This window comes from Meriones unguiculatus, chromosome 4 (assembly GCF_030254825.1).
Source record: "Meriones unguiculatus strain TT.TT164.6M chromosome 4, Bangor_MerUng_6.1, whole genome shotgun sequence".
Lineage (NCBI taxonomy): Eukaryota > Metazoa > Chordata > Mammalia > Rodentia > Muridae > Meriones > Meriones unguiculatus.
Window position 1 is genome coordinate 25619840 of NC_083352.1, and position 27437 is coordinate 25647276.

The 27437-nt window shown below is 44.8% G+C and overlaps 1 protein-coding gene across 5 annotated transcripts; it reads right to left on the minus strand.

Annotated features, from left to right (window-relative positions):
• Positions 1-857: 857 nt before the first annotated feature.
• Positions 858-20402, minus strand: Dctn6 (dynactin subunit 6). 5 transcript variants are annotated; one of them, XM_021636510.2, is made up of 8 exons: positions 19776-20030; positions 15431-15495; positions 7639-7744; positions 6763-6959; positions 6032-6120; positions 3952-3999; positions 2892-3034; positions 858-1311 (listed from the first exon to the last, which is right to left on the minus strand). In XM_021636510.2, exons 4-8 carry the CDS (start codon positions 6789-6791, stop codon positions 1213-1215), a joined length of 408 nt encoding a protein of 135 aa, XP_021492185.1. In that variant the 5' UTR covers positions 6792-6959; positions 7639-7744; positions 15431-15495; positions 19776-20030; the 3' UTR covers positions 858-1212. The 5 variants fall into 5 exon arrangements, with proteins under 5 accessions (XP_021492185.1, XP_021492184.1, XP_060237590.1 ...); XM_021636509.2 differs by lacking the exons at positions 6763-6959; positions 19776-20030 and adding an exon at positions 20242-20402; XM_060381607.1 differs by lacking the exons at positions 6763-6959; positions 19776-20030 and adding an exon at positions 19630-19751.
• Positions 20403-27437: the final 7035 nt, after the last annotated feature.

Here is a 27437-nt window from a genome sequence, read left to right on the forward strand (position 1 = left end):
AGGTGGAGCACATGCGGGATGAGAGGACACCTGATGGGAGTCAGCTCTCTCCTGCCGGGTGAGTTCTAGGTCAGCAGGCTTGGTGGCAGCTGCCTTTGGCTCTTCCGCACTGAGCAGTCTCTCCAGCCCCTAGTCGTAGTTTTATTATTATCCTCAGACACTTAGGAAGACGCTACGCAAAGTGGTCACTTACTGGCTGTGTTAGCCAGAGACCATTTCTTCTGGCTCTGCCTGAGGCTTCTCTTCCTGAAGGAACATATACAGTTTTTTAAAGCAGATGCACTCAGTGGCTAAGCTCACCTGCATTTGCAGTGTGAGCTAGCCTTTAACCGTGGAGCCATCTTCCAGCCCTCACATGTATTACAACTTCATTCACTTTTTGTGTGTGTTTTGCCTACGAATATGTATGTGCCCCACTTGCATGCCTGGTGCCCTCGGAGGTTAGAAGAGGGTATCAGATGCCCTGGAGCTGGAGTTACAGATGATTGTGAACCATCAAGTGGGTGCTGGGAATCCAACTCAGATCCTCTGGAAGAGCAACCACTGAACCATCTCTCTAGCCCCTCACCGTCATTTTTATTTAAACAGCTATCAATACACAAGAGGTAAAGGTAAAAACCTCACTGTGAAGTCCCATAAATATTAATAATAAAAATTGAGGGGCTGGAGAGACGACTCAGAGGTTACGAGCACTGTCTGCTCTTCCAGAGGTCCTGAGTTCAATTCCCGGCAACCACATGGTGGCTCCCAACCATCTATAATGAGATCTGGTGCCCTCTTCTGGCGTGCAGGTGTACATGCAGGCAGAATATTGTATACATAATAAATAAATAAATCTTAAAAACTGAGGCAGCTACTTGGGAAGATTAATGCAAGTAGTCAAACTTTTATTTAGTTATTATGGTACATGGTTACATTAGAATATAAACATAATAATATGAACATAATATCATGGGTAGTCTTTTACATAATAGATGCATAGCTAATATTTTGTATAATAAAAGAAAACCCGAGTCTATAAGTTACCAGAACAACGACAGGGAATCAATACACTCCATATAAATTACAAAGGTAGTTACAAGGGGATCCACCTATATCCATAACTCAGTAAAGTCAACATGACACTAACATCCATAACTCAATAAAGTCAACATGACGCTAACGCACTGAGTCCTTCAGAAGCTGGCAGAGATGGCTCACTCTCCTCACAGCTTAATTCTTAACTGGAGTTGAGCCGCCTTTCATTGTCTTCTTCAGGTGATGGTAATTGGGCAAGATTTTCATCAAGAAATCCAGCTGCAGCGTCTGGGGCTGAAAAGATGAGAGAGTGAAGATGGACAAAAAGCAAGGCCAACAAGACCAGCTAGAAATGATCTGAGTTCATGGAATTCAACATGCTTTTCACTGATTTATTCTTCCTTAGCTGTTTGCTGTCTTAAATCTATTTTTTGTATTAAATCTATTACTACAGGCCATGCAGCAAGCCCGAGAAGAAATAAAGCCAGACAATTTCACTTACAAAAACATAGAAGGACATTTCTGAATTTTCTTGGGTTTTTATCCCGGCTTCTCAACATGGATGTGCCTGCCACACCCCTGTGCTGCCCTTGGCTGAGCTTTACTTTCCATAGAGCAAAGCTCCCTAACACGGTCCACCTCCTGACGGCAAACTCACTTGAGGGACGTGTGAACAGCAAGGACTCCACCCTAGACACTGCCAGAGCCCGAGGACCTGGCTTAGTGAAGACCGGTGACTTCTGGGGGACAGCGGCACACCTCTGGTGTGTGCAAGACTCCTGATGCTCTTACTCACTTCCTCCTAGTTCCCTTTCTCCAATTCTCCATTTATTTTCCCCTCTAATCACTTTTGTTATTACACAGAAAGATAATAAAAAAGCTAAATTCCCTTTCAGTCTATAGAATTCCTTCTCATAATAGTAACAACAATGCCAAGACTACAAAAGAGGAGTAACCCATGGGGTGAGGCGGAGCTCAGCTGGGTATAGGGTATGTCTTAGCATGCGTGAAACCCTGGCTTTGCTTCTCAGCACCACACAATCAGGCATCATGAAGTGCACCAGTAATCCCAGCCCCAGGAAGCTGGAGCCAGAAGGACAGAAGTTCAAGGTCATCCTTGGCTGTAAGTTCCAGACTAGCAGGGACGACATTAAATACTGAGAAGTGGAGTAATCTAGAAAGAACTGGTTTTAATTTATGATAAAAATATGGTTAAGAAAGGTCAAGTATCAGAAGTCTTGGAAATATTTTCTTTGTAGGGGAGGGTAAGGATGCTCAAGAAATCTCTACTGACTGTGCCATGACATGAGCTTCAAAACTCCAGTCTGAACGTCTCATGTCTAAGGGGAGCTGAGAGGCCTGAGCCTTTCATCCCCTGGTCCAGCATCATTCTCGATCTGAGTTATTAGGAAGGGATGATTTCTTGTAAGTCTGAGAAATATCTAAACATACTTCCCTTATTCATAAGCTGTGTTCATAATCAAGCCATGGCACTTTCATAAACTAAGTTAGAAACTCACTGTGGCATTTGTGGGGTCATTCCTCATCTTGAAGATTTATGTTTTGGAAGTCAATCAGTAAATTAATATTTTGGTGCAAGGTTCAATGTGTATCAGATAACTGTACAAACACAGTGATTATATATACACATTGATTTTAATCTAAAGATCACGATTGAACTTCAAATAAATCCAAATTTGGGGAATGTTTCTCTGATGTTCTATTCAGTTTTCTTTGGGGATGGAACCCAGGGCCTCCTATGCTAATCATACCACTGAGCCCCCCCCACCGCTAACCACTTGCTGCCCATTGAGATAGTCCCGTGGGACTTCGGGAAAGTTAGTGGTCCTAGAAAAACTCCTTTTAGAGAGGACCTGTGGCCGCTCCGTCTGCACCCGTCGCAGGCAGTCTGCACCGTAGATCACTGTGTTCTCAGGGATGGCTTCAAAAGTGTTCAGGTTGCAGCACGCCCCGATGATGCAACCACTGGTCAAGATGACGTTTCTGCCTACATATGCTGCAGGGGAGACAGAATTACCCCTTAAGACACCGAGCGGGCACTGACGTTTTTCATCGTGTTTATGTTCCTCCTGAGATTGGGGTATACAAACGCAACTGGCCTTATACGGTGACTGTACAGACAGCACAGGGGCAGGCAGTAAGTGCGGGTGGATTTATTGAGGCCCTGCCCTGCTCACAGGCTGTGTGGCATTGAGCATGTGAGTGACATCTCTTGGAGGGGGTCTACCATACTTCTCTTTAATGGGCGTTCAGTGCCACGAGCATGCCTGACACTCAGAAACACAAGAAAGGCCAATGACGATGACAGCAGCTGGCAATGAAAACTAAAAATTATGAAGCAAATCGACAGAAGGTATACTTTAGTTATTTAAAGAAAGCAGCATTTTCCTCCATGTCAGTCCGATTCAAGAAAGACAAAGCAGTATTCTAGAGAAGTGTTTGCTCTGAACTGCAGGCTCAGGCTGTGGGAGCTGGTTCCCAGCAGTGTTGGGGTCCTCACACAATGCCCTGCCTGGCTCTAATTTGATAAGCAGATGACACTAGTCTCTGATTGGCTAGGGTAAAGCAGCTCTGAAATTAAAGAAAGCAATTCCTGGTGAGGTTGCCACTTGTCGCTTTCATTGCACAAGAATGCTCTTCAGCAACAGCACTGCCAGCACATTTCACAGAAGCCGTCTCAGGTCTTTGACTGGCACCGTAATCCAGCCCCAGCTTAGCTGTACACAGCTGGCTTTTTAAGTTAATGTAGTTAGCCACATTATCAGATAACCACATAACTAGGTTAGGGTCCTCTGAGGCAAAGAATTAACCTGACAGTGACTCTGGCCCAATCCAAGAATGCCACCTTGTACTTAGGCCGTTTCCCAGGCCACAACAAAGAGTAAGGACAATAAAGCTCTGGACACAGCTTACCTTTTGACTCAATGACATTATTATCTCCCATTTTCATGGCTTGGGAATCTGTGAGGTTGAGTTAAGTAAATGCTTTTTCCCATGCATACAGAATGTCCTCCGTGCACTGGACACAGGTGACAAGGGCTGCACAGACTCAGCCCTGCCAGGATTCTTTGTTAGGGCCGACCTACGGCAAGGATTTAGTTCTTAAACTAAAATATCTCCACTCAAATAAACGACCCATATCATTTAAACACTTCCTTACATTTACTTAGTTATTGTGCACCTGTGTCTGCACATTCCTGTGTGCCAAGAGTGTGTGTATGTGTTGAGATCAGAGGACAATTAGAGGGATTCAGTTCTCTCCTTCTGTGTGGGACTGGGGGACTGAACTCAGGCAGTTGGGCTTCGTGGAAGTGCTTTCAGTGGCTGAGCCATTCTGCCACTCTTGCTTCACACAGAAGCTAGAATTAGCTTCTCAGTGTCAATGCCCTCAACCCTGGTTTCCTGTCAATAGGGCTACAGCCCTAGTAAGTAAAAGACTTTCAAAGTGCTAAAGATGTGTACGTATGCGTGCATGCGCGTTAGGGCCAGTATTTACCCACCCCAGTGACTTGCCAGAACAGGAGGGTGACAGGGATCAAACACATGCTAGCCATGGGCTCTATATTATAGCCCCAATCCCAGAAAGAACAGCTCTGTCTCTCTATCTCCTCCCTCTCCCATTCCTCTTTCCTAGAAAAATTCTTTCTTCTTTTTTTTTTTTTTTTTTTTTTTTGTTTTTTGAGACAGGATTTCTCAGGGTAGCTCTGGCTATCCCGGACTTGATTTGTAGACCAGGCTGTCTTCAAACTCAGAGAGATCTGCAAAGTAACTTTTATTTGTCTGACTGTCAGCTTGGAGGCTTACTACCTTCATCTGCTAACTGAGGCCTAGTCCTGGAAGCTTCTAATATCCATACAATCTAATCTAAGGCCTAGAATGTTTCAGCTTCTAGGACTTACTGCTAAATAAGCTCACCCTTTCTAGTTCTTTTTGAACTCTGGCTGGCTGGTTCAAATCAGATGCTCTGGCCAAACTCCTCTCCAAGCTGACTGACACAATCTGGCTTCTCTCAGTTTCTCACTGAATTGCTCTGCTTGGCCTTGAACTAACTCTAGCAGTCTGTTCTAATCTTCTGATTCCTTCTCATTCTCTGACTCATCCTATCTTCACAATCTGTCTCTGTAAAACTGTCCTGGTAAAACTCCACATCTGAACTGTCATGAACTCAACTCTGCTGCACTGCCTCTCAGCTCACTGACCCAACCAAACTGCCTGAACAGAACTCAGAGATCTGCATGTCTCTGTCTCCTAAGTGCTGGGATTAAAGACATGCACCACAACACCTAGGCCTAAACTTCTCTTTACCTGAACTTGCTTTATACCAGGCTGGCCTTGAACTTAGAGATGTACTTGCCTCTGTCTCATTTGTATCCCAGGCAGATCACATAGAGCTAGAAAGTCTTTGGATGTGTTCTCTTGCCAGAGCAACTGTGTTCTAAACTAAAATTCCTTTATAGAGATCCACCTGCCTCTGCTTTCAAAGGGCTGGGACTAAAGACACATACCACCATGCTCAGCCTAAAGACTTCTTTAAAAAAATCTAGAGATACAGACAGTTGTGAGCAATCATGTGGTTGCTGGAAACTGAACCTGGGTCCTTTGAAAGAGCAGCCAATGTTCTTAACCTCTCTCTCTCCAGTCCTCAGAAAAAACTTTTTCCTTCCTTCCTTCTTTTTTTTTTTTTCCAAGACAGGGTTTCTCCATGTAGCCTTGGCTGTCTTGGACTCACTTTGTAGACCAGGCTGGATCTTTGAACTCAAAGATCTGCTTGGCTCTGCCTTCGTGAGTGCTGGGATTACAGGTGTGTGCCACTGTGCCCAGCTCAGAAAAGATTTCTTAATATACTGTAATGGATCTGTTTAAAGAGCTTGCTGGCCTAGTCTATATATATTTTAAATATATGGGATAGATAAGGTATATCAATTTCTACACAGGGAGAGATCTGGGCACCAAAATCTGTGGGCGATTTGAGGTACATTACTGCAAAGGATACGACAGCCAACTTCAAACACATTATTGGTGCCAATAATCATAGGTTTGGGTTCTGGATCTTCAGTGTCTGGAATGATATTATCCGGATGACTATAAAGAGAAGAGACAAATCACCAAAAGCCAGTGACACAGTAAGCAGAATCTGAATCCTCTGTCTTAATTTTACCTGCACCAAGTTTAACCTGCACAGCTGCACCTAGTTTCTGAGCCAGGCGAAATACTCCTCCCCCGTGCCAGGGAAGTCTAGGTGCTGAGCTGAACAGAACCACTGAAATGTAAGAAGTCCCAGGTTTAAAAACAGCCCCAGAAGAGGGTGCCACAATAAATAAATTAATTAATTAAAAAAAAAAAAAAAAGAAAGAAAAAAGAAGAGGAAGAGGGAGGGTGTCAACCTTCAATCCTGGCACGTGGAAGGCAGAGGAAGGCAGAACTCTGTGGGTTCAGAACAGCCTGGTCTATAAAGTGAGTTCCAGGACAGCCAGGACTACAGAGACAGCCTATCTCAAAAATAAAGGGGGAGGAGAGGGGGCGTCATATCCCTTGGAGCTGCCGTCACTGTGGGTGTGAGCTCTCCATGTGAGTGAAGACAACTGAACTCAAGCATTTTGAAAGAACAGCAAGTGGTCTTAACTATTGAGCCATTTCTCTAGCCTTCCTTCATTTCTTAAATTTTAAGTTGAAGGACCTTCTTTAGGACACTGTAAAACAAAGAAGACTCAAATCCATGCCTACTTTGAAATGTTTCCATTCGTAACAGCCATTTAAAACTGTGGAATGTGAACAGACGTCCACGCGGAACCACTGTTTGGCGACTGGGGTAGTTTGTGAATGATGCGGACAGCACAGCTTTATCTGGCGGCTGACCTCTGCAGAACAGGCTGCTGGGAATGACCTCGAAACCCAGGTGCCCAGTGAAGAGAACATTAACACTGAAAAAGGACAAAAGAAATGGCCTGCCACCGTAAGAAGCCCCCACACGCCCTGAGTGTCAGACAAGTCAGCCTTTTATCACAGCTCAATATTTTCCCACACAAATTCCTTACATTGTTGCTACAAATTAGGTCAAAGCTTGAATTTCTTGCCCAAATTTTATCTAGAAAAGCTTATACATACTCTGTGACGTATCGTGGGCATTATAGCCCGGTTCGCAAAGACACACATTAGCTAACATTTTATCACATTTTTATCTTTAAAGTTTATGAATTGTTACAAGGACCCCCACACTTTGCGACTAGAATGCTGGGTACTACCCACGTGGAACATGGGAAAATAGAGTTAAATTCACATGTGGACATCAAGAGAGATCAAACCAAAAACTGTCTTCAGTGTGGTAGGCTCAACACGAGGCTGCTGATGGGGTCAGGAAACCATTACAGGTCCAGGATACCACCAGACACGGGGCTGGGGGCTCTGGTTTTCCCAGTGTTTTTTGGTCTGGTTTCTGGGTCCCTTGTGTGTTTAAGCTGAAAGAACCTTAAACACTCTTCTCCAGCTCTGAAAGAGTGCACTTTCTTGAGCTACGCTGTAAAGGGCTCCTGTACGGGTGACGCTGTTGGAAACTCTTCCCTGTGGCAGTCAGTTTGGGGCCCCTGTAAGAGCCTTACTCACGCATTTATGATGAGGGCCTGCTCTTCTATGAGGTTGCCTTCACCAATAATTATCGGCCCAGCCTCCGCAATGATCCGTGCTTTAGGGTGGATTACTGTCCTAGGGCCTGTGAACAGAGCCAGTGAGAAGAAACTTCAGTGTAGGTTACATGTCCAGCAGGAGGGTGGGAGGTGAGGGAGATGGGCGAGGCTTCTGGGAGGAACACTTTCCAAGTCTGTGCCAGGCACCATGTTCAGTACCGTAAAGTACTATCACTGGCTGCAAAACAGCAGTCAGCGCCAAATCTAGAGCCAAGGTAAGGGAGGAGCACACGCAGCAGAGCCAGACAGCTCAGCCTTTTCCAGCCTCCTGTGACCTCAGCAGGACACACAGGTGACGAGAGCAGCAGTCCTGCAGGACTCCGGGAAGAGCCAGATGCGGTGACGCTGGAGACAGTGTGTGGCACATGGACAGTGAAAACCTAACTCCTGTCTTTTCTTTGAGAACGCAGTGCTTCCATCTTTCACCACATGACTACCAGGAAGCACCGGGTCCACCTTCAGCCTCACTCCTTGTCACCTGGGTTCAGGCATGCACACTGGAAGCAGGCAGGGCTTGATATGGATAGTTCCAGTATTAAAGGGGAGGGAGGCAAGAGGAGCCAAATGTGAATGCTGGGCCAACAGACTGAGGCTGGGGACCCGAGACACGTCAGTCTCACTCTAACAGCACCCAGAGGACACCTTCTGAGAACTGGGTGGAAGACCGTGATTCCTGCTCTGCAGTGAGTGGGCACACGTACACACACTTATCTGCCACTGATAAGAAAGCATGTCTTCCTTCGGCCTCATACCCACTGACTCTTAGCTCAGTAGCAAAGCTACTTTTCCTTTTGTTTTTGTTTTGTTTCTTATCCTTGGCTGGCGGACTCTGCCCAGCCTCCTGAATGCTGGATTACTCAACGCTATTTCTACTTGTACACAGTGACAAGTAACTGAAACAGGAAGGTAGACAGGAGGATCAAGGGGCAAAGGTGTCACTTCCCAGGATTCTGTGGTATAAACAGTTAATTTTTACAAAAAGTCACTATTGGCTTATAAAAGGCAAGACACAACACTATGTTGCAGGGCAACAAAAAAAAAATTAGCAGATATTGGGCCAGGAGAGTGGCTCAGTTGGTGAGCATGTGTGTAGGTAGTATGTACAAAGCCCTGGGTGGGATCCCCAACACCAAAATCTCTTACACATATGCACATAGCCCAAGCGCAAGAACACAGGCTATTTTTGCCCCCCTTTGGGTTTATCTTGAAAACTAGGATTACTTACTTTACCAACTCCCAAATCTAGAGAATAGATACAAAGGCCTTCCTGATGACCAGAGTTCAAAGGGGACCTCAGTGCAGATATCTCTCTCTCTCTCTCTCTCTCTCTCTCTCTCTCTCACACACACACACACACACACAGTTACGGGGGATTGATAAAGAGGTCAGGGGCCCAAAACAGGACACAGAGTCTAAAGGCAGACAGTCTAGAATGAAATAGCACAAGTAGCCTTGATAATCCCCTGACACCATTGGCTACTAATTAAATTCCCAAATGAAGTCTGCTGTTCAGGATAGAAGATGGAGTTGCTGTGATCCTGGGAAAAGTCTCAAGGTGACCACAAGTGCTTTCTTTTTCTTATGTGTATGTGTGTATCTATTCAGGTACATATGCACACACACTTATAAAAATAGATATACTTACTTACTAAATAGACGATCATTACTAAAAACTAAAATAAAGCAAGCACAAAGTGAAGGGGTCATCTGAGTCCCACTCCTTCCTGCTTGACTGTCTAAAGTACAGGGGAAGCTCATGCAGACTGAACACTTGAGACCTGCAGATACCAGTACACATAAAACCACTAGGAAGCTCAAAATAAGGAAAACTTGGAGAAAGCACTCTCACAGGGCCTAATACACTACCATTTCCTCAGAGCAGTCACTTAGGCATGACGGTCTCCAGGTGCTCAACAATGTTGTCACACATGCTGGATTCTTCTGAAATAATAAGCTCTACATCTCCCAGTGTTATGAGCCAATGGAAAGCTATAGCTCACACAATATGGACTTCTCTTTGGATTCAAAATGCTCCAGATAAAGGGCCACGGTCTACTTTAGGTTCTCCCAGCCTGTACCCACCCCTGTCTAGAAAGTCTAGGCTCTGGGATCTATCACCTACAGGCTATGTGTGTGCTTCTGCTATCTCAAGGGCCCATTTTCCCAGCTATAAAAGGACAGGCTCCTTAACACCCTACCTCACTGGATGGAAATGTGGGTTACAAGAAACAGGTCTGAAAGGGGTATCACAGGATCTGGCCTGGAGCTCTTAAGGTAGGATTCAGGGGCTGATAAGACAGCCTAGAAAGTAAAGCCTAGTGACCTGAATTTTATCCCACAAACCCCATGCTGGAACCCACTTATTAGGGCTATCTTCTGTCCACACACTTGTATGCACTCAATAAACACAGTAAAACATTAAAAATGAGGAGCTCAGTGTTTGCCACACAGAGCTAAGAACTTCTGAAAACAGCAAAATGGCTAATTTGGCCTCAGGACAGACCAGGGCCTGCTTTTCTCCTTTCCTCAAGTATCATGGTAACAGCTTTTAACCACAGGACTTCTGGTTAGTAGAGGATTGAGTGGGACATGAGCTCTTGAGGGTCCTGACAGGCTCAGATCTCTGGTCAGTGCTGGGGAAGCAGCCAGGGGCACTAGGCTACCTGCTGACCCTCAAGCCAGAATGCAGCTGTGATAAGCAGAACTAGGGAGAAGACATCTGAGGACTTTTTTTTTCTCCCAAGACAAGGTTTCTCTGTGTAGCTTTGGCTGTCCTGGACTCACTTTGTAGACCAGGCTGGCCTCAAACTCACAGAGGTCCTCCTGCCTCTGCCTCCCAGAGTGCTGGGATATAGATGTGCTCCACTGTGTCCAGCTCTGAGGAGGTATTATGAAGACTAGGGCCCACTGGCACTGTGATCTGTCTTTTTAAATATTCTTCTAATGTGTGCCTCTGAAAATAAATGACACTGCTATTTCTTTCTTTCAAAAATAGACGACACAGGGCCGAGACAGCTCATTCGGGATCCCTGGAGCTACTTGCTGAGTGCTACAGGAACAGGAAAGGTGGTGCCTGAGAGTAACACCTGAGCTTGTCCCTGGCCCTGACAGGCACAAACACACACACATACCATAAAACGCAGCTTGGCATAGCGGTGCCACCTGCAATCCCAACACTTAAGTGGGAGCAGGAAGATCTGAAGTTCAAGGCCATCCTGGGCTTCACCAATGAGCTGGAGGCCAGCCTGGGATACTCTATAGACTTTCTCAAAAAACCAAAAACAAAACAAGCAAAATAAAATGAAGTTATTATGTAACAAAACCAAATCAGAACGGTTTTTGTTTTGTTTTGTTTTGAGACAGTTTCACTGTGTAAGTAGACCAGACTGACCTCGAACTCAAGAGATCCGCCTGTCTCTGACTCTCCGGAGCACTGATATTAAAGGCGTGCGTCACCTCGAATAGCGTCTAAGCAGTTTAAGCTGGTGTTTTATTGTTGTCATTATTATTTGTTAATCATTAGTTACTATAGGTAACTGAAAAACACCTGGTTATAAATCTCTGGGACTTTCCCATGGAGTTAACTCAGCAGCTTAGGTGAGGTCTTTGATTGTGACACTACTGCCACCTGCTGGCATCCTGGCCTAACTGCAGCGGGGGCTGATATAACCTGTGGGAAACCAATCTGCTTTGAATTGAGAGATGAAAGCAAATGTTGGAGGCAGCAGTAAGTGGAACACTCCCTCGAGGCTAGCATACAGCACATGTGATAGCTAAGAGTGTGGTTTGGAGAACAGAAAGGAGGCACAGCTGTCTGCAGTTTCACACCACAGGCCTGGGGGCAGAGGGCCTGGCAGTCCAGGCAGCCAGCATGCTGGCTGGCAGGCAGGCAGTCTCCAGGTTTTCCGGTGTGCCACAAATACTTTTTACCTAGACTTGGTCTGCTTTAGAGCCACGTTAAAGGCTCTTGAAGTTAAGACGCTTAAAAAAAGAAAGTCACCATGGAGAGTCCCTTTTCCCATTTCCCTCCGTTTCGGACCTTCTTGGCGCTGCCCCTGGCACGGCAGTTTGTGTATTTTCTTACTGACTGTGCTGAAAGCCTCTCTGGCTTATCTCCTTGTTTGGACAAATGTGTCTGGAGTCGGAGCTGCACTAACTGGCGGATGAATTATTTTTCTAAACGGCTGGCTGGGCTTCCGGAGCCCGGCCAGGAAGACATTCCTGCATTCTGTCTCCTTTTCCCTCATTTGGTAAAGGGCACCCTTCACCTTTGCCACAGACTGCAATCTCTGGGTACATTTTCATATATCAGTAAGTAAATTTTAAGTAAATCCAAGCTCTTGCATTTGGAAATTCAACAACTCCCTGTGCGCTGCTTTGCATTCCGAGAAAGAGTCCAGCAGGGAGGATTTGGCAAGCTTTGCTGCAGAGCATGCTTGAGGGAGACAGGGTCCCACTGTGCCCAGTCTGCGCCTCTCATGCCCACAGCAGGGGGCCACCCTCACAAGCACATGGACTAGGACTCCGCTGGCCCTCCTCCCAGGCTAGTCAGCTATCAAGAGGAGGAGTGACAGAAATGAATTTGTAGCAGTCTAATGAAAAACAAGCTTGATGCTATGAAAATTAGCGGGGCTCTTAGTTCTGAACACATTCCAAGGCAGGAAGGGGAAGGAAGGGCTTCCCCAGAGCTGTAAGCCAGAGCCCTCATGACAAGGGCTGGGCTTCTACAATCTAGCCCCCACCTGCACAACCCCCTCTCCGTCATACTCCCAACCACATACACCCGTTTTGAGAGACTGTGCTGTAGGCAGCTCTGGACATACACACACCTGTCTTCACACTTGTAATGAATTTCACCGATACAGCAAATATCTAGAAATCACAGATCTGATTTAAGGTCCCCATAACCTGAAACAGCAAAAGAGAAACCTGCCTTGTTCAAACTACTAAGTGTTAAAAGATGGGCAGTCCATGCATGCAGCACCCCACACACATTTCTGTTCACAGATCTCGAACTTTCCAGTAAGCAGTGTATAATGTGCCAACTGCCAACTGCCAACTGCAGGGGACAAAGATTTCCATCAATTACTGCAGGAGCATGAGCAAAACCAACAAGACACTTGAAAAGGAAAACCAAACTTGGTTGGAGAGCTGGAACCAGGTAGCTCTGCTTTGGTTAAACTTTATAATTGTGCCTTGCAGGAGGGCTTGAATCTGAGGTGTTATTTCAGAAAAATGAATAGCTGACTGGAGGAGATATTTTAAGCTATATGCAATAATGACAGAATTAATTATCTAAGCCCAAACTCTGGAAAAACCCCTTACTTCTATACACAATTAAAGAAACAGGAGGCTTGAGCACAGGGTTGGGGAGAAATAAATACTCAAAGATGAGATAAAAACTGTGGGAGACACAATGCTGTATCATCACTCTCCTGCATCTTTTCCTTGCTTTAAAAATGGAATTGTTTCTAAAATAAATGCAAGCATGTTCCGTGCATGCTTAGTACGTCTGATGTCAAGCACCACTATGTACGTAGATAATACATACACACACATGTAATATACATAAAACAATTCACTTTGTTGATAAACAGCAAATCATTTCTAGCTTTTTTCCTTAAGGATATTTTTTAATCACTTCTGAAGAAATAGGTGTGAACATGATCAAAATACGTTCTATGAAATTCTCAAAGGATTAATAAAACTATTACTTTTTTAACCACTTCTTGAGGCTAGTTGTGATCACGCACACCTTTAATCTAGCACTTAGGAGCTAGGAGTTACATAGTGAGACTGTATCAAAAATTCTTATGAGGTAGACTATCACAAAAAATCTGTAATGACATATCATTTACATGCTTAATATTCTAACTGTATGCTATCAGCTGGTGGTCAAATGCCAGCCTGAGAGTGTATTTGGGGGCTGGAGATGGCTCAGTGATTAAGGGCACTAGCTGTTCTTCCGAAACTCTGGTTCAATTCCCAGCACCCACATGGCAGATCAAAGCTGTTTAAAACTCCAGTTACAGGGGAGCTGATACCCTCCTCTCGCCTCAGCTAGGACTGTGCACTTACGGAATGCATACCATATATACATGCAGGCAACATATACATGCATATAAGATAATGAAATAAACAGTCTTTGCTTTCATAATTCCAACATTCAGGAAAAAGACAAGAAAGCCAGAGGAACATGAGGGCTGGGTGCTAGGTCTAGACACTAGAGCCCAAAGCTGCATAGGAGCCACTGTGGGCTGTGAGTGTGAAAAATCGACTGTACACTCACTGGAAGCACCGTTTTGGAAGGTTGCAGAATCTTTAAGAAGTGAAACCTGGATGGTTCTAGCCCAGCTCCACTTCCTGCCCGCTCTGCCTCCTGAGTGAGGATAAAGCAATGTGGCAGCTCTCCCGCCCTCGGGCCTTTTCAGCTGTAATGGACTGAATCCTGTCTTAAACTATGGGCCCATCACAGCCATCCTTTCCTTTCTATTTTGGAAGTTTCTGTAAGTTCAAGGTGATGCCAAGTATGTATCTGTGTGTCCCATGCTACGGATATGTCTATCCTACCAATATATGTATTACACAGCACATATCATAAGCTGATTGTTTAAAATGAGAAGGAAGAAATGCAAGGGAAGTTCTCCATAGTGAGCTATGTACATTACTTTAGTCTGACTTGTCTTCTCATTACAGAACACCTTGTGAGCTACTGAGTTCTTCCCGAGTCATGACGAGAGCCATAGACACTGAAGCAGGCAGTGAGTAAATATGGCCGAAGAGTCTCAGTGGGTCACAGCTCACACTTTCTCCTCACAGGAAGTTTGCACTGAAGACAGAAAGTTAAGAGCACTGAAAACAATGATTTTTCAAATTCTGTCAGCTTAAAATCTGTCAACAGCTCATGTTTTTGTTTTGTTTTGTTTTCAGAGCTGAGGACTGAACCCAGAGCAAGTGCTCTAACACTGAGAAGCCGCTGGCCTGTGGGAACAGAAGTGCTACTGTGGCCATGCGGGTGACAGGCAGCCGTAGCGAAGGAGGATCGCCCATTATTTAAATTTGCAGGGGCACAGTGTCCAGAAAACAGATTTTACAGAAGGAACTGGTAGTTCCTGTGGCACTGGGGACTCAGCCACGCCTGTCAGGTACCTGCCATGTGCTGGCTTGTTTGTTTGGTCTTGGAGGTGAGACTTCTGGCAAGGCGCAATATCGTGAGAGCTAATGGTACTGACAGCAAGCCTTGAAATGTCACCTCACATTCCTCTCTGCCTGTGATGGAAATACTGCCGTCCAGTGTCACTCTCCTCTCCTTGCAGCAGAACCCTGACTTCATTTGGGGGCCAGTGTAGCCGCGTCAGTGTCCCAGCCCTGACACAGGTGGGAGAAAACTTGTGAGGAGCTTTCAGGACGAATCTTTAAAATGAGCTGACTCAACAGGCCAAGAAGGGAGGAGGTGGCTGATGCCTTTATTCCCAGCACTTGGGAGAGAGAGAGCCAGGCATATGTTTGTGTTCGAGGCCAGCATGGTGCACCAGGACAGCCCGAACCACAAAGAACAGCTGGGGTCAGACTGTAAAGTGATTAAATAAAAAAAGAACAGAAAAACAAACAAGATAAGAATTGCAAGCCTCCGTGAAACACAGAAGACAGGACATAAAGGCGAGGCACCAAAATAGATTCACACACATCTCAAGAAACATCGGTTTTCTTACCTATGGTTACGTCTCCTCTGATTTCACTCTCTACACAGACAACTGCTCCAGGAGCAATCTTCACGCTGTAAGAAGACAAAGGTAACACTGATCCTAAGTGAGATTTAAAATACAAGGTCCCCTCCTAAACCACTATCACCTGATAGTGTTTAGAAAGTATTCAAACACATGAGTAAGTTCAAGGATGAGCCTATAGGAGACAGTGTTATTTAAACCACCAAAATAATAATAATAATAATAATTAAAAATGTTTTTAATTAAGCTATGTTGACTCTGTAGTTAAGAAAAAAGTTTTAAAAATTCGTGGAGGGGCTGGAGAGCTGGCTGAGAGCTTAAGAACAATGCCTGTTCTTCCAAAGGCCCTGAGTTCAATTCCTAGCAACCGTATGGTTGTTTACAACCATCTATAGTGAGATCTGGTGTTCTCTTCTGGTGAGCAGGCAGAATGCTGTATAAATAATAAACAAATAAATCTTAAAAAAAATTCATGGCCTCTGAAAGACTCTACTGATTGAGGTATGTATAGAAGCAGAGGCTGAGACTCATAGCCAAATTTTGAGCAGAGGGCATGGAATTTTATGAAAGAAGGCAGAGATAGAAAGAACTGAAGGGACAGGCGTTCTAAAAAGAGACCAACAGAGCCAAAAAAACAAACAAAACAAAACAAACAAACAAAAAAAACAAAACAAAACTGAGTCCTGGGGGCCCTGCAGAGAATAACCAACGACCATGCATGGAGAGGACCTAAAACCCCGGCTCAGATGTAGCCCATAGACTGTTTCCAAGTGGGGTCCCTAGAAAGGGGAGCAGGGCTTTCTCTGGCATGAACTCAGTGACAAGCTCTCTGATCACTTCCCCCTGTGGGGTGCAGCCTTACCAGGCCACAGAGGAAGACAACATAACCAGTCCTGATGAGACCTGGTAGGCTAGGATCAAATAGAAGGGGAGGAGGACCTACCCTATTAGTAGACTAGGGGAGGGGTATAGGGGAAGAAGAGGGAAGGTGAGATTGGGAGGAGACGAAGGAGGGGGCCATAGCTGGGATACAAATTGAATAAATTGTAATAAATGATAATAATTTTTTAAAAAGATTTAAAAAAAAAGCAGACTATCAAAAAATATATTGCCTTAAAAATAAAATAAAATAAAACAAAATTCATGGAAAAATGGAAAGTCAATGGTAAGAGGGTTTAAGGTATTATGGGGCTTAAGTGGCACACAGTCCATTAGGCCAAAATCAGATATACTTTAAATGCTTAAAAAACAAAACAAAACAAAACAAAAAAACACCTTTGAATTTGTTTTTTGTTGTTTTGTTTTTTTCCGAGACAGGGTTTCTCTTTGTAGCCTTGGCTTTCCTAGACTCAATTTGTAGAATAGGCCGGACTTGAACTCACAGAGATCCACCTTTCTCTGCCTCCCCAAATGCTGGGATTAAAGGTATGCCCCATCATACCTGGCTTAGATCTTTCTTTGAATTTAGTACCAGCATTGTCTCTAAAAGGCAAGAAGGTAAAAACCACCTAGATGTCCATCAGCAGGAGATTGGTTAAAAAGTTATGGGTGGACTAATATACATTTGTCAAAAAAAGCAATTCCTTAGACAAAGATGTTGACTTGGTAGAATACATCTGTGATCCCAGAAGAGGGGAGAGTTAGGCAGGAGGATTGTGAATGCAAAGCCATCCTGATCTACACAGTGGAAGAAATGAAGGAAGAAAGGAAGTGAAGGATGTTGGCAGGGAGGAAAGAAAAAACACTGTAAGAACGTTTGGACACAGATCTCTGATGTTCTTTTACTGATTGTTAACAACCTTGACAGCCAAAACCTGGAGAGGGAGGGAAGATACAGCCATCACCTTCACTGGAATAGTGTATAAATGCAGCTGAGGCGTGTGCACTGTCAAAAGCAACAGAAAATATTCTTATGTATCTAAGTGGCTTTCTTAAATGGCTCAGGCCTACCTGACTGGCGATGGCACTGCCCACAGTGGGCCAGGCCCTCTCTTATCAATCATCAATCAATACGCTCTCAAAGACCTGACAATCTTAAACTGTGCAACCATCCAACTGAGGCAAGCTGACAACTAAAAACTAATTGCGCCCAGATGCTGTGGGAGCCACGGGTGCAAACATGGCCAAGTCCAAAAACCACACCACACACAACCAGTCCTGCAAATGGCATCAAGAAAGCCCAGTCACAAAGATACAATTTTCTTAAGGGAGTCGACCTCAAGTTCCTGAGGAACATGCGCTTTGCCAAGAAGCACAACAAGAAAGGCCTGAAGAAGATGCAGGCAAACAACACAAAGGCATGAGTGCGCAAGCAGAGGCCATCAAGGCCCTTGTGAAGCCTCGGCTGTCAAGTGCAAGATGCCAAAGGGCCCCAGCCGCAAACTCAGCTGTCTGGCTTTCATCATTCACCTCAAGCTTGGGAAGCGGATTAGAAACTACATGGCCAAGGGTCGTAATCTCTGCCAACCAAAGCCCAGGTTCAAACCAAGGCAGAGGCCGCAGCTCCAGCTAAGGCCCAGGCTTCAGCCCCAGCGCAGGCTCCCAAAGGTGCCCAGGCCCCTGTGAAGGCCCCACAGGAAAGACTTCTGGCAATGTGAAGACAGATGGACTGGTGTGACACACCCACCTACACACTCTTTACAGATGACCAGTGTCCTGTGCTGTTTTTACAAATAAACCCAAGGCAAGGTCTGTTAAAAACAAACAAACAAACAAACAAACAAACAAGGGGCTGGAGAGATGGCTTAGAGGTTAAGAGCTCTGTCTGCCCTTCCAAAGGACCCAGGTTCAAGTCCCAGCACCCACATGGTAGCTCTCAATGGTCTGTAATGCCCATTCCAAGGGATCTGACACCTTCACACTAATGCACATAAAATAAAGTTAAATAAATAAAAATATTATAAAGCAAACAAAACAAACAACTAATTGGGACACTAACCCTAGAATTTCTGTAATAATCAAATGGAAATGCATACCAGAAATTTCTTGAAGCAAAGTTCATTCCTGGGGCATCATTGTTCTGACATCACTATTTTCAGTTGTTAGCTTAAAGTGGCCCACAAACACCCTGCCTCTCTAGTTCTTTGTCCTGTGATAACTGAATGGCTCTCTTTGGTTACCCCACCATTATCTATTTATTATTTGGTCTGAGTTTTTGTTGTTGTTTGTTTTGAGACAAAGTCTCTCTCTGTAGCCCTAACTGCACAGGAACTCTCTATGTAAAGCAGGCTGGCCTCAGATTAGAACTCATTTGTAACTCCACCTGCCTCTACCTCCCGAGTGCTGGGATTAAAGGTGTGTGCTAGCACACCTAGACCACCACTTTTAAGTGTCACATATTAGATGCTTTTCATTTAAAGTAGTCTTTGTGTTAAAATATAGCATTCTTTAAACTCTGGTCAAAGTTTCTATAATTCTCCCCTAACCCTGACTAGGGTTTTACTACGTTGGCCTCCCCACGTTGCTATGTAGACCAGGCTGCCTCCCAAGAGCTGAGATTAAAGTCATTCGATACCATGCCTAGCTTCCATAAATGCTCTCATTTTACCTTTAATTTCCTCTCACAACTTGCCTCCTTTTAAGTTTTTCACAAAGTAAGCATTATGAGTAGCTAAGGGTAGAAGAGATCCCAAAGCGTGCCCTATTTAACGCCCTGAAGAGAAACCCAGGTACTGGTCATGTCAAGCAACGCACTTCTCAGGGAGGCAAAACATAATTATTAATATAGTTACTACTAGCTCAGCTGGGTTTTGTAGTAAACATGGTTACCAACATCCCCCCTGCACCCACTGCACCCTGTAATGGTGGTGGGGGGCAATGGGAAGCAGGCAGCTGGGAGTTGGGAGATCCAGACCTAGCAAATGACGGGCCAGCCTCCTCCTTTGAAGGCTGTGTGTATGTATGCTGTCGTGCAAGGGCTACTTATGGTAGATCTGTTCCTCTTTAGTTTATGAAAAAGGTGACAGGTCGCCCGTGCAAACAGGGGAAAAACCTAAATTTTAATTTATGGGATTGGCTACAACATGGGGTTTGTTAAGAGCCGGAGAGATGGCTCAGAAGTTAACAGCGACTGCTGCTCTTCCGGAGTTTTGGTTCTCAGAATCCATGTCAGGTAGCTCACAACCTCCTGTAACTCCAGCTCCAGGGGGATCCCATGCTCTACACGTGCACCTTCACGCACATACCTCCACACAGACACATGCATGCACATATCGTTAAAAAAAAAAAAAAGATTCTAGGTTTAGCGGCTCAAGACATTAATTCCAGCACAAAGGAGGCAGAAGCAAATGACTCCCTTTGAGTTCAGTGTCTGCTACAGAGTGCTCCACACCGATGCTGTTGCAAATGGCCCCGTATGCTTCTCTGTTATCCACGCAGTCTCTTCCCACCAGCGATCCCCATCCGTGAAGACCGAGGCAGAAGCGGCCATGGCTGCTGGCCCCGGGCTCTCAGGCGCTGGGCTGCAGGGTGACAGCTCCAGTGACTTCTTCCAGGCCTCCCTCGTCCTGAAGAGGCTGGGCCGACGGTGCAGCCACCCGCTGGCCGGCGTCTCGCCCGCGCAGCGCCCACTGCCGCCCCGAGTCCCCCCGCAGCCCCAACAGGGAGTCTGCGCAGGCGTGCTGGGGTGTGTGTGTGGGGGGGCTGTCACGGAACAAACCCTCCCGCCCTCACCCCCGGGGTGGGATTCTGGAACCATCCTCCTAAACACGGTCTCGGTTCTCCCCACCCTGCCACCAGAGACAGGTTCTGCCCCCGCGGAGAGTGGACAGCAGGCGTTAGCCGAGCGGCACACGCACCTCTTTTGAGTCTTCTCCGCCATCGTCAGGCCGCGGGTCTCCGAAAGAGCCGAGATCGACCCTGCTGCCTGGCTGGAGCGAGGATCTCTACGTGCGATTGCAGAGCCTGGCGCGGCCGCGAGGGGCGGGGCCGGAGGGACCTGGCAGGCTCGCGCTTGCGCACCGCAGCTGATTGCTCCCCCCGCCCCCGCCCGTCCGGTTCGGTTTGAGATGAAATTCACTTACAGATCCTGCGGTGCTGCCTCACGGGAAAGCATTTCACCAAGGCTAACCTAACCCCTGCTGCCCTGTCCCTGTTCGCTCTGCCTTGAACATCAAGAATCACCTTCCCTAGCCTCTCCCCCAAGGCTTTTCTTGTCAAAATCTCTTTTGAACCTCAAAATCGGTTTTTAAACTTCTCATTCCGTGTGTGTGTGTGTGTGTGTGTGTGTGTGTGTGTGTGTGTATTATGTACTTGTTTTTTTTTTTTTTTTTTTTTGAGGCATGGTCATCTCATGCTCTTTCTCACGTTTTGAAGGAACCAAGCTGTCTTTTCATCTCCAACTACTGCTATTCCCCCAACTCCTGGTATTTTTCTACTCCTTAAGTCCCAGACGGTATAGTCAGGATTCATTCTGAGAAACGGAAGAAGCATATGATTCACGAGGGTTTTGCAAAGAACTGGTTTGTTTGGGATCTGCTGCGCAAGATCTAAACCTGTAGATAATGCTTTTTTTTTTTTTTTTTTTGTTGTTGTTGTTGTTGTTTTTAATTGAGTCCAAGCTCCTGCCCAGAGGAATTTCTTTTCTTTTGGGAGTGGTGGTGGTTCAGGGCTGCCTGAAAACTTTAAACTGACTGTGTCAGGCCCACTCAGGTTATCTGGTAGAATCTGTTTCTTAAAGATAATTAGGGAATAGGAGGGTGGGGAGATGTTGGCTCTGTTGGTACAGTGCTTGCTCAGCATGCGTGAAGCCCTGAATTCATTCTGTAGTCATGTAACACTGACAGAGCATATCCATCAACCAAACCCAGGTAGGATCACAAGTTCAAGGTCATGAGTTACGTAGTTGCTCCTGCCATTTTGTTGACTTTTATTTGTTTGTTTGCTTGTTTCAGTTTTTGGTTTTTCCAGGCAGGATTTTTCTGTGTAGCCCTGGCTGGCCTGGAACTCCCAGAGATCCTCCTGCCTCTGCCTGTCAGGCACTGGGACTGTAGGCTCATGCCATTTGTACAGTGGTGTTTATTTCCTCTGTCTTGCTTAACCGTTTTTCTAGTATGGCCTGTTCTTTTCTGTGGTCGCTCTTCAGTCTGAAAGATTCCTTCAGGTATCTTCTGTGGAGCTTGCTTAGTGGTCATAAGTTCTTTTAGTCTGTTTTTGCCAGGGAAAGTGTTTCTTTTTCCTTTAGTTATGATAGGTAACTTTAGTGAGTGCCGTATTCTGGGCTGTCAATTGTTAGCTTTCAGAACTTGAAATACGGCATTGCAAGCTCTTCTAGCTTTTTAAGGCTTCACTGCTCTTCTGATAGACCTGCCTCTTTATGTGATGCCACTTTCAATGTACTTGTTTTTTTTTTTTTTTTTTGTTTGTTTGTTTTTGTTTTTGTCCTGTATCTGAGTGTTTTAATTACAATATGTCAGGGGAGGTTCTTTTCTGGTCTGCCTGTCTAGTGCTTCCTGTATGTGGAACTCCTCTAAAACTGTGGGACATTTCCTGTTGTAATTCTTTTGAAAATGTTATCTATGCCTTTAGGATTAGATTTTCCTCACCTTGTGTGCCTGTAACCTGTGCACTATTGAGTAGCTCTTAGAGTTCCCATTCATACTTTTTTTTTTTTTTTAATTTCACTTTTGCCCTTGTTGGATTTGTTCTAGTTCCTGTGGTTGACTTCAAGATCAAATAATCTGTCCTGTTCTGGTCGAGTCTATTGCTGAGGTTTTTCCATGGGGCTCTTTATTGGATTTTGGTCTTGTTGTTTTGAGACAGGGTCTCACTATGAAGCCCTGGCTGGCATGGAACTGACAGGGTGGACCAGCCTGGCCTTGAGCTCACAGAAACCTTCCTGCTTTTGCTTCCCCAGTGTTGAGATTAAAGACCTGGCCTTTTACTGTTTGTTTGTTTTTACTTTGAATAAGTTACTCTTTTGTTACTGAGATAAAACATCACAGCCAAACACAACTTAAGGAAGAAAAAGTTCATTTTGGCTTATGGTTCCGTAAGACTTTATGATGGCAGAACCTATGTATGGTAACGGTTGGCGGACCTGGTGGCAGGAATAGGAAGCTGAGATTTCACAACTTGAACCACAGGCACAGAACAGAAAAAGCAAACCGAATGTGTCAAAGCCCACCTTCCATGACATCTTCCCTCATTCAGGTCCCACCTCCTGAGCCTTTTTAATTAGCACTGCCAAGGGTTCAAATACCCGAGACTATAGTGTTTATTTTTCATTCAAACCATCATAGACTTACCATGGTTTTCATTTCCAGTGTTTCGGAGTGGTTTTTCTTCAGCATTTCTCTTCTTTCATATCCTTCATCCCCTCCTTATTTTATTCAGCAGTCAGTGCTTTTGAAATTCAAACTAACAGTTACAAAGACGTTAAAAAAAATAACCATAGTAAGTCTCCTTTGGAGAACTTTCGTTGCCTTAACTGTTTCATATTATGTCACTGTATTGGGATTTGTATGTCTGGTGCTATTTTTTTTTTTTTTTTTTTTTGCTTGGTTGATTATGTTTTAGCTTCATTGGTTGTATTGTATTATTGTTTCTCTTATGTACCTAGGCGCCTTGCTTGCATGCAAGCATGTGCACCACGCGCATGCCTGATGACCTCAGAGGCCAGTAGAAGGGGTCAGATCCCCCTAGAACTGAAGTTACAGACAGTTGTGAGCTGCCGGGTAGATGCAGAGAATAGAGCCTGCACACCTGGGAAGAGCATCAAGTGCTCTTAACTGCTAAGCAACTTTGCCAGACCCCTGGTTTATTAGTTTTTAAATCAGCTCTATTCTTTTATTTTCCACTTTTTTTTATGTGTGGGGGTATTTTGCCTGCATGTATATATGTATACTGCATACATATGTGTGCCCAGAGAGGATAGAACAAAGTATTTGATTCCTGGGGCTGGAGTTACAGGTGATTGTGAAATGCCATTTGGGTGCTGGGAATCCAGCCTAGGTCCTCTGGAAGAGCAACCAATACTCTTAGCCACTGTGACATCACTCTAGCCCCATCTCTGTTCTTTCAGCTGAAATATTTGCAGGGTTCAAATAGGGCCTGGATGTGCCGAAGTTGAGTGTGTAGTTTAGAAAATAATTTCTCAGTCCAGGAGCCCAGGCTGCCTAGGGTGAGTTCTGTATTACTCCCTGCATGGGATGTTGACTAGGAGAGCAATCACAGCAGCTGGGTAGCATCACCACGTCACCACTCTGCAGCTGTCACACCAGCCAGTTAATAGCAGTGGCTCCCTTCATTTCAACAACTATTGGAGGTGAAACACCAAGGGTGGTATGGTGCTTATTTATATTTTAGTTAAGATGAGGAATGGGAGGGAAATAGAGTGAGGAAAGATAAGGATTACATATAGAATGAATTTGTTGTTGTTGTTTGGTTTTTTTGAGACAGGGTTTCTTTGTGTAGCCCTGGCTGTCCTGGACTGGCTGGATAGACCAGGCTGGCCTCGAATTCATAGAGATCCGCCTGCCTCTGCCTTTCTGAATGCTGGGATTACAGGCATGCACCTCCATACCCAGCTTTGAATGACTTTGAAAAGAAAAAAAAAATGAAGTGGGTCAAATAGTTGGGAGGGGAAAATGAAGATAACTGTTGGAGTACACTGATTTTAGAGATAATAAGTGCTATGAAAGGTTGTAATTAAGAAGTAAAAGGAGGAGATAAGAATGACAGAAAGACACAGGAAGAAGAGGGGGTATATGAAATATGGCTGAAATGTGTAGAAGAGAATGTGTTATAGGCTCTGGAGAGTGGTTAAGCCTGATCCCTGCTCTTTCAGAGATCCTGAGTTCACTTCCCAGCATCCATGACAGACGGCTCATAGGTGCCCTTTATTCCAGCTCCAGGGGATCTGATGCAGTCTTCTGACCTCCTTGCGTACCACTATGCTAGACGTGGCATGCACACACAGATGTACACACACTTAAAGGTAAATCTTTTTAAAAATATGTGTTGTAGTAAATTCATCAGAGAAGCGAAAGCAACAGCCTTGAGACGTCACTGAGCAAAATATAAACAGGAGCAAAAACGTCATGGAAATGAAATCATAGAAAATGAGAGATAAAAAGATATTTGCATAGTGACTTGCTGGCACAGCCAGGCAGAGATAAAGGCGATCCCTCTGGCTCTAGCACGTTTTGTGTGGCACTGTGTGGGGGCTAAATGATAGAAATTCATTGTCCATAATTCTAGAAGCTGGGAAGTTTGAAACCAGGGTATTAAAGCTTCTATGGTGAGGGCCAGGTCCTCACGGATGGTACCCGTCACTGCATCCTCATGGGTGGAAGTAAGTCCTGTCAAGCCCTTTGGTAAGACCACCAATCTTATACAGGAGGGCAGAGAACTCCTCAAGGGATCCCGAAGCTTCACCCCAATACCATCACCTTGAGGGTTAGGCTTTGAGGAGGGGCACAGACACTCAGAACATAGCATCATGTAATAAAATGCAGGCCACCCTTCTATTCTGATTGTTTTCTTTCATAAGCACTCATTAAGATGAATGTATTTATTTACTGTCCCCTTCTCTCCCAAGAACTGAGATCCATGGGAGTAAGACTCCTGAATGTCTTTCAGTCTTTTTTCAGCACTTTAAATGTTTATTGAATACAAAGTATGCTGTATCCCTATTCTGTGTGCTGGAGATATTTACAATAAACAAAACTTTTTTTCCTGCCCCTTTTAGAGCTCTTGCTTTTATTATAAAGGGCAGAAAATAAAGTAATCACCAAATAGGTACATGATGTGGGGGGTGATGCTGCTAAGGAAGAAAAGCCGCTATAATGGAGGTAGTTGAGAAGAGATTTCTTGTATTTTGTCTTGTAGATCTGCCTTCCTTTTGCCATTAATCTAGGCTGTTCTGCTCACGAAAGATGTTTTTCATTAGCTTAGTGAAGAAAATACATGACAGTGTGATGGCCGGAAAGGCAAATAATATGCCATGTTGCCTGCATGGTACAACCTCTGAGAGAGAATTTTCAGTAAACACTTCAAGGTGAGAGAATACTGCAGCGTGCTTTGGTTTCCATAGCTCGGTCCCTTTATCAGAAAGCCAACCTTTACATAGCTTATCTCCAGGGCTCCCATTTTATTTTGCCCCCTCACGCCTTTGTACACATCATAGAAAGCTAGGGAGAGCCTGGTTGTAGGAGGACACCGGTTAAGAACTCTAGGAGGACAGCGTGCTCCAGGTTCATAATGGATTGGCTGCAGCTCTTCTTCCTCCATCCTGTATCCCTTTATCAAGGGGCTGCTTTCCCCTTTGCGCTCCTGTTTAATTATCTCTGCATCATGGATTCCTTTTCCACACGGGCCAGGTAGGCTGATACTGCTTTTCTATCCGGGAGTACAATAATAGGGTGGAAATCACAAAGTGGCCTGCACATGACAATGTCATACGTTGAATACTCTCTGTTTGTGACTTACGCGTGTGGTGAGCTTACTTTCCCTGTCACCCATTGCTGGCTGCTTGACAATGACTGTGCGTAGATTAGCAGTGGTTCTCGGCCTTCCTAACGCTGAGACCCTTCAATACACTTCCTCATGTTGTGGTGACCCCATTGCTACTTCATAACTGTAATTTTGCTAATGTTATGGATTGTAGTATAAACATCTGATGTGCAGGATATCTAACATGCAACCCCGAGGGGGTCACAACCCACAGGTTGAGAAACCACTGGATTAGAGTAAAGCTGACTCGGAAACTAAGTTTGTGTTTGCATTGACTCAAAAATTTAAAAGTTCACGGGAAGTGGGTAATGGGTAGATGCTAAGATGATGACAGAAGTACCGAAAGGTACACATCCTAGGTGCGGACCATGGATCCTGGTCTTCAGCTGCCTTAGTTGCATAGAATTCTGCTTACCCTAAGATTAAGCTGCATTGCTTGTATGTTACATGTATAACAAAGTAATAGTTTTAAGGGATGTCTTTGAGTTTTGTTTGTTTGTTTGTTGAGAAATAAATAAAAACAAATCTTGGTACATTATACCTCAATTTGGCCTAAAATCATTGCCACTAAAGATCTGAAGACTGGATCATTCGTTTCTTTGTGAATCCATTAGAAGCAGACTCTGTTTGGAAGAGGACTGTGTGGAAGATCCTTCTGAAAAGTCAGCAGTCTATTGCCCAAAGCCACCTCCCAACTTCTCTTATTTAGGAAACTAAGATTTTTATTTAGGGCAGCTGTGTGTGTGTGTGTCCCCATGTGTGTTGTGTTCAGGGTTGAGGCCAGGGCCAGGCACACGCTGAAAATGCACTCTACTGCTCAGCAGCACCTCTAAGATCCACCTAGTGTATCACCTTAAGTAAAGTCTGCTATCTCTAATATTTACAATTACTGGGTTTGACTAAGTTAGGATGTGTTTGTTCTTTTGTGTTAACATGGTTGGATGGCGCTTACCCTTGTTTCTGGGAGGTGAAGACAGGGGACAGTTATTTAGTTTAGTTTGGTTTGGTTTTCGAGACAGGGTTTCTCTGTGTAGAGCTGGCTGTCCTGGAACTCAGATCCGCCTGCCTTTGCCTTCTGAATGCTGGGATTAAAGGGGTGCACCACTACTGTGCGGCTTTAGGGGAACAGTTATAAAGAGGTTTTCTATATTTAGGAGGATTCACAAAGCATTAAAGCAAGGTGAGCATAAAAGTAAGGGTTAGGCCTCATGCACTTGCCTGAAGGCTAAGATGGCTCATGTATCCTGTTGAGTTGTTTTAAAAAATACTTATTTATTGTATGTATGTGTCTGCATGTGTGTATGTGCAAGAGCTGGTGAAAGTCACAAGAAGGCATCAGATCCTCTGGAACTGGAGTTGTAGACTATCATGATTCTCTTGATATGGGTGCCTGAAATCAAACGCAGGTTCTCTACAAGAGCAGTAAGTGCTCTTAGACACAGAGACATTTCTCCAGCCCAAAGACTGTTGAGTCTTAATTCTCTTGATGAGTCCTTGTATATGGGAATAAACTTTCTGAGGCACCCTGTCCTCACCTATA

Bases quoted from the DNA above. Each gene is read 5' to 3' on its own strand.
- Dctn6 (XM_060381607.1), bottom strand. From the start codon at position 19,655: ATGTGCATGCATGTGTCTGTGTGGAG. The intron at 6,121-7,638 runs GTGAGTAAGGCT...TTCTCTTTATAG, and splicing joins CAGGCCCTCATCATAAATGC to TCATCCGGATAATATCATTC. The intron at 1,312-2,891 runs GTCCTCTCTAAA...TCATCTTTTCAG, and splicing joins TGCAGACGGAGCGGCCACAG to CCCCAGACGCTGCAGCTGGA.